Source organism: Sinohyriopsis cumingii, chromosome 13, assembly GCF_028554795.1.
Source record: "Sinohyriopsis cumingii isolate HCF-2022 chromosome 13, ASM2855479v2, whole genome shotgun sequence".
Taxonomy (NCBI): Eukaryota; Metazoa; Mollusca; class Bivalvia; order Unionida; family Unionidae; genus Sinohyriopsis; species Sinohyriopsis cumingii.
In genome coordinates, this window is record NC_142973.1 from 55,029,261 (window position 1) to 55,043,250 (window position 13,990).

The 13,990-nt window shown below is 35.2% G+C and overlaps 1 protein-coding gene across 4 annotated transcripts in view; it reads right to left on the reverse strand.

Annotated features, from left to right (window-relative positions):
- The window catches only part of LOC149785598 (phosphoglycolate phosphatase-like), a 36,559-nt gene that overhangs the window by 9,771 nt on the left and 12,798 nt on the right, over positions 1-13,990 (reverse strand). For 3 of the 4 annotated variants that reach the window (XM_089979404.1, XM_089979403.1, XM_089979405.1), the window contains exons 6-7: positions 8,094-8,241; positions 4,273-4,414 (exon numbers count right to left, since the gene is read on the reverse strand). In XM_089979404.1, the coding sequence (XP_089835530.1) occupies positions 4,273-4,414; positions 8,094-8,241 (290 nt within the window). The other variant, XM_089979406.1, reaches the window with a different exon arrangement.

The window sequence follows — 13,990 nt, forward strand, 5'->3', positions numbered from 1 at the left end:
AATATGCACCCTGACACTGGATATAAATGATGGGATACAAAATGAAGAAACTCCAGCAGTTTGTGACAGAGTGCACAATAACCTCTAATATTAACAAAAAGTGAGACAACAAAACAAAAATAAAATACCTAAGAACTAGGGAGATAACATCAAATGCAACACAAAATACTATACAATTGATGGTAATTATGTCAAGAGACAGTTTAAAAGGTGAAAAATCATCAAATACCCAGAGATACATTACAAACACATGAAGACCAAGGAAGCAGATGATATTTTAAATAGCATATGAATAACAGAAGTAACTAAGGCAACAGACTGAGATCATGTTAGTTTTGATCTAAGACATCCAAATTACTTGTTTTATTCCAACAACTCCAATTACTAGTTGGAGTAGGAATTTTGCCATGGACTGGAGCCTAGCACCAGGAAAAGTGATAGCAATGTGGTAATAGCAATTATTGTATTACTTCTTTTAAAATGATATTTTGGCATAAAGGGTGGTAATTCAAGGCAGGTTGTACTGCAATAGAAAGCCACTGACTATACTTCTCCAATGATAAGCACATTCTTGATGATAAGACCACCTCCACTTCCACTTTAAAAAAAACTCAGCAACCCTTTTAATTTAGGAAATCCATGTCCTATTAAAAGACTGTCTCCACTTTGCAATGAATTTATTTGACTACCTCTTGGGCATATCACTGAAAAAAATGCCATCATTAATGTTAGCCTGCATTAACGTTAGCCTCCATTAATGTTGGCCTGCATTAATGTTGGCCTGCATTAACGTTAGCCTTCATTAATGTTGGCCTGTATTAATGTTAGCCTGCATTAATGTAGCCTCCATTAATGTTGGCCTGCATTAATGTTGGCCTGCATTAACGTTAGCCTCCATTAATGTTGGCCTGCATTAATGTTAGCCTGCATTAATGTAGCCTCCATTAATGTTGGCCTGCATTAATGTTGTTAGCCTGAATTAATGTTAGCCTGAATTAATGTTAGACTGCATTAATGTTGGCCTGCATTAATGTTAGCCTGCATTAATGTAGCCTCCATTAATGTTGGCCTGCATTAATGTTAGTCTGCATTAATGTTGTTAACCTGAATTAATGTTAGCCTGAATTAATGTTAGCCTGCATTAATGTTAGCCTGCATTAATGTAGCCTCCATTAATGTTGGCCTGCATTAATGTTAGCCTGCATTAATGTTGTTAGCCTGAATTAATGTTAGCCTGCATTAATGTTAGCCTGAATTAATGTTAGCCTGCATTAATGTTAGCCTGCATTAATGTTGGCCTGAATTAATGTTAGCCTAAATTAATGTTTGCCTGAATTAATGTTAGTCTGCATTAATTTTAACCTCCATTAATGTTAGCCTGAATTAATGTTAGCCTGCATTAATGTTAACCTCCATTAATGTTCACATCTGTTACACATTTTGCTTTTGTCCAACTCTGACAAGATATTGAATGATAAAGACAAGAAATTGTGCATACAAAAATAAAATGAAACTGCCTATTAAAATTACAATATGTAAATTTCCTAGTTTTATATTTTTGTGTGGGTTTCATTGTTATTATTCACCCACCAGTTTATCACTCCACAATTTACTGTGAAATCACAATTTTTCATGGGATACCAATTTTTGTGGTTTTTGAATTTTTTAGACCTTAGAAAACAATGAACACTTCCAGTCAAGATACTCTCAACATAGAACATCCATCCCTTATTTGCCTATTTGATTACTCCCAACCACTCATTATGTACAGACATTTTGACAGCCACCTTTGATTACTTCAAGCCATTCCCCACATATAACCATTCTTTCTGGCAGCCAGGTTTACTTACTTCCATCCCTCCCTTATGGTGGTGCTATACAGTTTTGCATTTTCCATAGGGTTAAGATTTTAAATAAAAAGAATTTCCCCAGCTTTCCTCACTGGTTATACTGGCTATTTAAAAAAGACCTTGTATATCTTAGGTATAATTAAAAGAACCTTTAATTCCCTTTATTTTGATGTATGATTGATGGGTGTACTATGGGTTATAGAATATACAGCTTGGCCTTACTTCAAATGTGAACCTTTCAAAAAAGTGCTAGCTCTACTTGGTCATTTTCACTTCCTGAACTTCAGAGGTAAATTGTATAAAAAAGAGCCGATAACTTTTTTTTACATTTTACATATTTGGTAATTCATTCATTGCACTTTCAGAAGCTGGTATTGTCTAGTCTGGCAAAATTCATTTTCCCTATTTTAATAGCTGCTATGTATAGTGTACTTTAGACTAATTCAGGCTGATTTTTTAACACAAGGGAGCAGTCATTTTAGTTAGCAGTGTGCTTAAATCATGTAAAATTTCCAAAAGTACAATATCCAAAGAAATATCATCCACATTACATTACTGTAGCATATAGGTATGCCAACATTCTCTCCACTGTGCATGTTTTAAATGCAAACTACTTCACCTTACATACGTCACTCTCCCTAAAGTACATATTAATTGGTGAGCGCCCCCTATGTGTAACCATCATGGAACCATATTTGGTTACTTCCATCCCTCCCTTATGTGTAACCATCATGGAACCATATTTGGCTACTCATATCCAAGCCCTATGTATAGCCATTTTGGCAGACACATTCGATTACTTCCATCCATCCTTTAAATATAATTATTTTGACAGCCATATTTGGATACTCCCATTTATTATGTAGAAGAGCAAACTTGACCTTAAAACAACTTCTGCCCGGTCTAATTGTGGTTTTGACTTGGAGATATTGTATTTAATGTATGAAGGTAAGCAGGTAAACTGAGTGGGTTTATACACTTATTATGATGATATAGCTATTTACTATATTAAAGACAGAGAGTGCTCCAACAGAGCGTCATATTGAGTAGAGTGCTCCAACAGAGCATCATATTGAGTAAAGTGCTCCAACAGAGCATCATATTGAGTAGAGTGCTCCAACAGAGCATCATATTGAGTAGAGTGCTCCAACAGAGCATCATATTGAATAGAGTGCTCCAACTGAGCATCATATTGAGTATAGTGCTCCAACAGAGCATCATATTGAGTAGAATGTCACTTGTCTTGAGATGATTACTCAGATTATTTGCTCATATGAAGTACTAGTTCTCTATAAACATATAACTTGCCAATCACGATGCCGACACCGAATGTAGTAACAGAAATAAAAAAGAAACACAATCAAATACAACCCTACACAAATATAATTATAATGATATTATGAATAGCTAAATTATCTTTTCAAAGTAAAAGTATGTGTAATTAGGAGAGAGAGATAAAGAAAGCTTATTTGTACACCAAGTGTCACTAAGTGGATGCCGTTATGACAATATTTAATTTGTCACACAAAAATTTGAACTTAATTGAGCATGATTAGGACTCATAATGGTCCAATCAAAGGATTTCTGTAGTCAAAGCCAATGTAACTGTCAATCGATGACCAATGGTCACTTAAAGGGTGATGAAAGTTAAAGACTACCAGTACAGATCACAACAGGATCTATGTGAGCTGAGTTTACCTTGATCAAATCCCACTAATTTAGTCATGAATTATATTTGATTAATGTATCTTAAAGAGGTCTAGCTCTTAAGCATGTCAAGTGTCTAAGAAACATTTAATTACTGATAAATATAAACTAGAATTATGAGACCATTTTTATCCAGATATTTCCATTCAGTATTTTGACCAAAACTTGAAAAAATCAAGTTAACCAATTAACTGGACGAAATATGTCCACTGATGGGTTCGGATAATCAATGTTATAATGTATATATCTATATCCCTAGGTGGTGTACTAGCTGTTCTGATATACTGCTGGATTTATCAACCTTTCAACCTGATTAAATGTCTCACTCCAGATACATGCATGGTATGCAATTACAGATTATGTGTCCTCTAACTGTTATAGTAGAAACAGAGGAAAGAGTTAATTAACATTTTAAAAAATGTCACTAAAGTATCTTTACAAATTTATAAAAATTATTGACTTACAAGTGTTATGGGAAAACACCCACAAATCACGTTACTACTGCTAATGAAAAACCATATTCTCAAATTTTTGCATCATATGGTGTTAAGACCTGTCACAAAAGTCCATGTGTCTTCAGAATCTATGATTTTTTGGTCAGAAGGAGTAGTCTTTCAAGACATGTTCTGCAGAACACAATTACTGTAAATACATCTTACTTACGACAGACTTGAAAAGTAATATTTATCTTATATACAACATAATTATTACTCACTGGTCACCAACCATAAGCGTCCTGCTTGGGTCAAGATTATGAAGTTTTTGTAAAGGTGTAAAACCATACGTGCTGGGCTTCCCAACAATTATTGGCTCTCTTCTAGCTGGTATTTTACAGGCTGCAACAATACTCCCTGTGCCTAAATAGACAAAAATAAAATTGGGATTCAGTATATGCTTACTGCTTTTCTCAGAACTGATTTGACAAACAACTAATTTTGAACTGAAGTTCAGTAAATGCTGGTTTGGGTACAAGTCACAGTATCCTTTACGTCATCATGTGAAAGCCATGGGGTGATACTAAGACTGATAAATGCTTCCTTAGAAATCAAACCAAAGAAACTTGTACATGGCTGTGTGCATGTGGACATGAAAGTATGTGCCGCTTAAGTCTAATTGTTGTTGTTGTTGTTTATGTTGTAGGGTTTAATGCCATTTCACAGCACATGATAAGCTATACATGGCGACCAGTATTAATGGTGGAGGAAGAACACAGGAAAACCCCGGAAAGAACTACTGACCCACAAGAAGCTACTGGCAAGCTTTCTCACATACCAACATAGGCCGAACCAGCGACTCGAACCCACGCAGACAGAGGTGAGATGGCAGTGATCTGTAACGGTGAGTACTTTAGACGACTCGGCCACTCGGGGCCCCGCTTAAGTCTAAACTGACCACAAATTCATCACTTTTTACCTAAAATCTGACTGATCTTGCTGCCTTGAACCATAGATTGGCTATATATTTGTTAAACTAGCTTAGGTTTATAATTTGTCTGAGTTTCCAGTTGGCTTTGGGTACCAGAAACAGCCTGGAGTAAAAACCTCCCAGTGAGTCAGGCATACAAACTATCTCCACGGTCTACTTGTCAAGTAACAATCTCCATCTAAAAATTTCCTGCCTTCTCCAAATCAAATGGCAAGTCCATCATGGAAGGGGATTTGAAAGGGGAGGAGGTTGGATGAATGGGGAAAGTCGGATGGGAAAGGGGTTGGATAAATGAAATCAAACGTTTCTCCAAAACAACATGGATTGCCCATTCATTCTTGATTGGAGAGTAAAAGGATGATGTGGCTGGATTCATGTAAATTCTTAGTCTGACAGGGTCTATTCTAGGATGCACAATTGTAAGATCAACATAAGTTCCCAGTCTTACATGATCTATTCTAGGATGCACAATTGTAAAATCCACATAAGTTCCCAGTCTTACATGATCTATTCTAGGATGCATGATTGCTGGATTCATGGAAATTCCCAGTCTTACATGATCTATTCTAGGATGCAAGATTGCTGGGTTCATGGAAATTCCCAGTCTTACATGATCTATTCTATGATGCACAACTGTAAGATCCACATAAGTTCCCAGTCTTACATGATCTATTCTAGGATGCACAACTGTAAGATCCACGTAAGCTCCCAGTCTTACATGATCTATTCTAGGATGCACAACTGTAAGATCCACATAAGTTCCCAGTCTTACACGATCTATTCTAGGATGCACAATTGTAAGATCCACATAAGTTCCCAGTCTTACATGATCTATTCTAGGATGCACAACTGTAAGATCCACATAAGTTCCCAGTCTTTCATGATCTATTATAGGATGCATGATTACTGGATTCATGGAAATTCCCAGTCTTACATGATCTATTCTAGGATGCATGATTGCTGGGTTCATGGAAATTCCCAGTCTTACATGATCTATTCTAGGATGCAGGATTATGTAAATTCTTAGTCATACATTGTCTTTTCCATGATGCACAAGTGAAGTCTTATGTAACAGAGTAAACCAATGTGAAAGTTTTAAGTTTTAAGCAGTTATTGTCAACAGTGTCCAATTTTTTAATATCAATATATCATAGAAATTCTTAGTCTTACAGGGTCTATTCGTTTATTCAAGGATGCACAATTGTAAGATCCAAGTAAATTCCCAGTCTTACATGATCTATTCTAGGATGCTTGACAGCAGGAGTAATGTAAATTCTGATTATTTCAAGGTCTATTCTAGAATGATTGATTAAAGATTTCACACTCAGTACTGGAAATAATTTCGCCAAAAAATCAGCTGAATATATGAATAAATATAAATAAATAAATATATATATATATATATATATATATATATATATATATATATATATATATATATATATATATAATTTTAGTAGTCCTAATAACAAAATGTTCTACTGATTTCATGTTCAAATCTCGACGAAGAATCCGAGATGGAAGATGATGACGTATGCTGCAATCTGTAGTGTTGACATTTACAGTTCCTTGTAGAAACAAGAATTATCACTCAGGTTTCTGATAGCTGAATATATTTGTATAAAAAACTGTCTTTGTTCCACAATATTACATGAGCACACATATTTTCTAGAATTAATCCTTTTTAATCCAAGTAATTTGAAATAACTCCAAACAGCACAGCATACAACTAACAGTATAACAGCCCAGCTTCTACTGAGATTAATTCTCCAAAACATGGGTTATATAGGCTTTCTAAAATGTAAACAAGTAAACAAGAGTCACGTGATCATCTTCTGGAAGTTTATAGAAACAAGTACTTGTTACAGATCACGTTTACTCAGTGTGACCCTGACAAACACCAATAATTTTTACTCTAAGAAATAAAAATATAAAAAAATTGTTTATATCTTAAAGACAAAGTTACATCATGACCTTGGAAACAACCAATCATTTTAATATTAAATAGAACTTGTTTACGAAGGTTGCTACAAATTCTGAAACAATGTCAGGATTTAGATCAACACCTGGGGTTTATAAACTAACAGTCAAGGTCAAACTATTTTCTATAAAAAGTATCATCTCTAGTGAATAAATTTACATTACAATATCATGTAATGAAAAATAATTTTTGTAAAAAAAAAACTGACAATTAAATTGAAAGAAATTATATCAAATCAGATATAATTAAATCAAATATACATAACAGTACATAAATGTAGATAATACAGATTTAAACTGCACAATGTCAAGGATGATGTCACCAAACAATGGCCAAGTAAAGAGCTACATGTGAGCAGATGGTTGGATCAAAGTAAAAAAAGAACAACATAAAAACCTGAGTTTTAATTATGAAATAATTATTTAGGATATATAATAACACATCATCAGTACAATAACTTGATATGTGTGCATGTATTGCATCTCATTTGATAGCTAATGGACAATGAATCACACTTTGTGTCTCATGAAATCTCATATTCTTCAACTATGCAACACAAGCACACAGATTAAGACTGTGTTGATAACCTGTATTTACAGTCACTGTTGTTTAATGTTTCTTACTTTGTCATCTAATAATTGTTATGAGAACAAATCTGGAACTCAATGTAATACAATTAGATTACTGATTAGTCTGTTGTTTAATAATGCCAGTTGTTTTATCAGCTAATAGTTGTTGTGGGAAAAGTTTAAAAACATCAAAGCTTAATATATCTGAACCCCAAAAGCTTGGTTGCCTAGTCCAGAGAACAGTAGTCTGGTCTCAAATTCCAGATATTCCCAGATGACCTGGAAGACATAACATTATAATACATTATTAACAATTTCATGCCAAGGAAATAGGGGCTAACTGTCTTCCCAATGACACACTAAGGCAGCAAGTCAAGGCTGGCTTGGGCAGGTATCAAACACATGGCCGCTGGATTAGGAGTCAAACACTTTACCACTCACTGTCACATTTTCTGTCTCTAGTACACCCTCCCTATCCCCAAGTCAATCCAAGACAGTACTTAAAAACAGTGTAAGTTGTGAGACCTTGACAATGACAGATGAAGGCTACATATAACTCACCTGGGATAACAATATCTCCATCACATGGGAGATGACTGTCCTCATTTGTGGCTATAAATATACAATCTTTCCTTCTGGCATAAGTAGCTGCTTTCATCATCTTGTAGTAACTCAAATGAATATCAAAACCTACCAGTACACAATTCACCTGCAAGATTACATATAAAAGATTATGTAAATACTGTAAATGTCACATGCAATACTGTAAATGTCACATGTAATACTGCAAATGTCACATGTAATACTGAAAATGTCACATGTAATATTGTAAATTTCAAATGCAATACTGCAAATGTCACATGCAATACTGTAAATGTCACATGCAATACTGAAAATGTCACATGCAATACTGTAGATGTCACATGTAATACTGTAAATGTCACATGTAATACTGAAAATATCACATGTAATACTGAAAATGTCACATGTAATATTGTAAATTTCAAATGCATATCAAAACCTACCAGTACACAATTCACCTGCAAGATTACATATAAAAGATTATGTAAATACTGTAAATGTCACATGCAATACTGAAAATGTCACATGTAATATTGTAAATTTCAAATGCAATACTGCAAATGTCACATGCAATACTGAAAATGTCACATTCAATACTGAAAATGTCACATGTAATATTGTAAATTTCAAATGCAATACTGCAAATGTCACATGCAATACTGCAAATGTCACATGCAATACTGAAAATGTCACATGTAATATTGTAAATTTCAAATGCAATACTGCAAATGCCAAATGTAATACTGCAGTAATTTACAAATCTACTTGCCTGACTTCTGGGACAACCTAAAATTCAGCTCAAGCTGGCACTATTTTCCAAGAAGTTAATTTCTAGCAGGCAAGTAAAAAAAAATGATATAGAGAGAAAAAGAGAAAGGGGTTATATTCTGTTCATATGCTTTATATTCTGCAAGTTTTATACCCTGTGATCTCACTACATTACATATACCAGTACTAGTATTTAGTGTTTACCAAATTCTTCTATTATCTAACTGGCCATAGTTTCTTTCATCGACTGAATGTCATTTCCATGTTGTAATCAATATCAAGGTCAGTCTTGCATTTTCTCATTCAGACATGATTTGAACAACTTAAAGCAAGATTTGACAAATTAGGATGAAATATTTTATCATATCAGTTACACATTCATAATATCTGTATCTGGGATTCACATACTTTATAATCCAAGCCAAGCTGCAGGCTGTTTGTGAACTTGCTGACTTTAAACAATTGGCTTGTCAAAGATTGTTTGAAGCATGTCACTGATTTTACTGTGAGTAAGTGTTCACTGTTAATAGCATAATTCATGATATTTCTCTGACTTGTCTTTGGAAATAAAAGGCATTCATCTTGTGTTGGAAATAAAAGGTATTCATCTTGTGTTGGAAATAAAAGGCATTCATCTCTAATGATTATGCACCAGGAGGATTTTGTTCAACACATGACTGATGTACTAAAAATGTAGCACCCTCAAGTGGTGTTCATGATCTTTTTGTTCAAATGATAATTAGGTGTCTGGTACATTACTTAATGCATGACAAACAATTAAATGGGTAAAATGAATTGTTCTCAAACTCAAAAGTCAGCATTTTAAATAATTTGATGTGTATCACCGATTTCAAGGTGACTTGACAATAACTGTTAAGTAAATGTATCAAACAAAGTGTTCACAGATCCTTTAGTCGTGAGAATAAAATAAATCATTACAAACAGTCTAGCTTTCATTAGTGTTGATGAAGTTGACGAGTTTGCTAACTTAACCTGGCAAAAAGGGGAATCTCAAAATAGTTCTAGGTTTTCAAAATGTGGAAAATATAATAGGTATTAAATATAAACCCTGGTCACTAAGAATGAGTATGAATCATGATTATAACATCAAATACTTAATGCACATCTACGGTCTTGTATTGTATTGTGTAAATGGAAGAATATATTCATCCCCATATCTGTTCTCATTTCAGATTTTGACAAACACACAACACAGCCTCTAAAGAATGTTTGTTGCTGTGATAGTGAACATTAAAAAGAGACAAACATAATCCAACCCTCTCTTAAAGACAAAAAATAAAGGTTTTTCCATCTATACTGTAGACTAAGGGAAGTAACCAAAACAGATTAACTCCCATTGTTCCCATTTTGTGGCCAACATATCCTGGATGTAACCAGTTTAAACTTGAGTGTCACCTGTAACAGGATGCTCTTTTTTGCAAGGTGGGGTGGGAGGGATTAATAGTAATGGGATTGGGAAAGTATTATCAGAGAAACATAATTTACTAATAAATTTCCTTTCTCCTTCAAATACATTCCCTAATCACATTAACATTAGGAAAGAGCATCTAACTTTAACACATGCTGTAGGAGCATGATGACTGCTCGACTGAAAGATGAACTTCTAATGTTTGGTTAGCACAAACGAAAATCATGTGTTTTCACAAGTGTGAGGGTAATCCCTGTGGGATCCGCTACTGACCAACATTTACAACATTTCAAGGGTGAATCTAGAAAAAATTACAAGGTCATACCTGTGTCTGAAATTGTGCTATCATGAATGTATCAGGATAATTGTCATTTTGGAGCTACAAGTGGCCTGACAAAATTCTCTCCTTTGTGAGGTCATGTTATGTAAATAGAAACTGAAGAAAGGAGACTGGGCATGTAAGCCCAGTGACTTCACTACAATCACACTGAGATGTTATGTTTTAAGTCCAGAATTTCTTGTATTTCATGAACCATTACTGATACTGCAGGAGTTTGGAATACACTGATCGAATAACATCCTTTGGCAAAGTGGATGTGCTTGTGAGGTTATGTCTTTTCCTGCCTTCACTGGTAGGATGAGTCTTTAATGGCCACTGCAGACATTTTCTGTGTGTTTGGATAGCATCTGAAAGCCCATAATGGGTCCTGTCAATTTCTATCTCTCAGCAAACTGATCATACAGAGAGAGAGAGCATATAGTTTTTGTTGGTTGCCTCTTGATGGTAACCTCTTTGAAAAATGACAACAAGTTGCATCATTACTATAAGTAAGCTGTCAGAATGGAACTGAATGTAATTCGGATCCACAAACAGTGCATGCTGCTTCACTCATCTTGCAAGCTAAGCCAGTGCTCTTAGTTAACAAGTTTTCTCTGACAATTGCTTCAGCGAGGTGGAAGACTGGGGCTCAAACTTTGACACTAAGACCCAGGTTGTTGTTGTTGTAGGGTTTAACGCCATTTTTCAGCACAAGATAGGCTAGTATTAATGGTGGAGGAAGAACCCCGAAACACCCTGGAAAAAAACACCGACCCACGAGAAGCTACTGGCAAGCTTTCTCACATAACCACATTAGCCGAATCCGAGACTCGAACCGACGCAGACAGAGGTGAGATGGCAGTGATCCATAACGGTGAGTGCTTTAGACCACTCGAAGACCCAGGTGAGGTTCCACTTTGGGAACAAGGTGATTAAGCATGGCCTGGATGTTACAAATTGGACAAGTCAAAAGGAAATTGCTGCATCTAATATTGTCTCTTCCATGATGGCTGAATGTGTTTGAGATCATGGAATGGTATCCCTTGATTGTGTTAGGGATTAGCTTCGGGTCTTCAAAGAGGAAAAGAAAGAAGCCAGATGGAGAATGGTGGCTTAGAGTAGTGTGATGTCATTAATATGACATTAGTCGTTAGAAACTCGCTATTTCACTTCAAATGCATTCCTAAAAGAGCCAGGTGTGAAGAAGGAGTTTCTCTAGACATACTGAGAATGTGTCTGTAATACTGGTGACCTTGGCAGCATGGGACTACCTCAAATGGATATAGCATCCCCATAAGTTGCTGACTCAGTGGAAGATAGATGGAGAGGCCTCTCTGTAAGAAGCAGCCAGCCCCTCCTTCATAATCAGTATGCCATGATATTCAGCATGTCCAGGATGTGTTGGGCCACTATGTTTATTTTATATTCGGCACAGTAACAAAGGTACTCCCATACCATAATGCAAAGGTCTGGTGATTTTGTACCTCCCTTCTTGGAAGAGGTAGTTCACCCTGAATTTTCCCAATGAAGATAGCCAAGTTGTAACAGAACCACCACTGCCACTCAGCAGGCCCAGGATTTGAATTAACTTCCTGAGGACATTGGACCAAACGTTTTCTGCTCATAGGCAGCATAGGTGAGGAACAGCATTTTGTGCAGACCAGACATATCTCATAGTTGTCCTCCATGACTTTAAAGAATCTGCACTTCTTGTACTTGATTGACATCTCTGTAATGAAAGTAGGAAGAAACAACAAACAAGTTCATAAAAGAAAAATACATGTTCTTTAGATAGGTGAACTTGCATTACCAAGATGATCTAAGTGCAAAATAACAAAAATTTTAACAGCGCAGTTAAACACACTGATGAAAAGATGAATTTTACTGAACAATATTAAATGGACAGCAACGACCAGTAAAAAAATGCATAAATACAAATAAATTCACTGGAAGGAAAAACAAATGTTGGATGCACCAGGTATATTAATGTTTTGACTTACTATAAAAATGAAAATATATAATCCATGGTAGAAGTTAAATACAAATTGCAACAGATTTTTTTTAAGGTGAAAATTTAAATGGGTTACATCTGGGATACACATGGACCACTAGTGATAAAAAAAGGAGCTTATACATAGGAGTTACTTCCCTTCATCTATATGCTATAGGACACAAGGTACTAATGGGATGGAAAAATGGGAACCAGCCTGGAAATGGGTGAACGTAAAATAGAGTATATATGGGTTTGGCTGACCAGGATTGGTTAAATAATGTAAGTTATGTTGTAGGAAAAAGAATCTTCTGAGAGCTTATCCTAGTTGTAAGTGAAACAAAATAGAGACATTGTTTTATTGATGAAATATTAGTCCTTTAACAGTCTTGAGTTTGGAACACTCATTACTAAAATTAGCACCTGACTCTTTGGTGCAGAATTGAAAGCACATGTTTCATATCCTTTCCTCTACAGAAGCTGACATCCAGGTTTCATCTATACTGATAAATATAGGTTTGATGAGCACTCAAAAATATCAAGTGATTGAATTTTTGAATCATGGTGTTTGCATAGGTTTACTATGGGAACTGAATTAATACCGTGAGTCCTATAGACTGAATGAAGTGTTTAGTTGTTCGGGTACAGCTGCATTTGAAGGAAGCACAGAGTAATTCCTAATGTTAATAACAAAAATCATGATTATAGCACTGATTAACTTAAATAACGGGGACAAAATGGAAATGAATTGTCCCGGTCAAAGTTAGCAGTTTCATCAAGGTTTTCTAGTTACCATGCCAACATGCAAGTCATTCAAAGGCTACATACTACAATTCATCTGAATGTGCAGTTACCATATATACTCACTTATAAGTCATGTCAAACTGCAAACAACAAAGATCCTGATCAGCCATAGTATAATGTGCCTACAGATCAGAGTCTATGTTGATTGTTCTACTGATTACTCCTAACAAACTACACAGACCCAGATCTGCTAGCACATTCATTATGTGATGGCAGATCTGGGTCAGTGTAGTTTGTAGCTAGACATGATTTATAAGTGAGTAAATACAGTACAAACTAGACATACATATGGAAAGACATGGGTAACACTATTCATCCCCTGATAGAATGTGTTGTGGACATTTAAAACATCTGGAGGCTCAGTTAGATCAGCTGAAAATATTAGCATGCATAACTAAAATGTACTTGCAACAGGGTGCACAGTGAGGACAGTATACATAACATACAAGAGATTTAGAATGAATGAAAAATGAAGGCTAAAGTCAATTGTGAATATTGATGTAACTTGCCAGCAGCAAAACCCTTACTGAAAGTTTCCTTACCTTAAAACAAAGCATAAAAAGCAT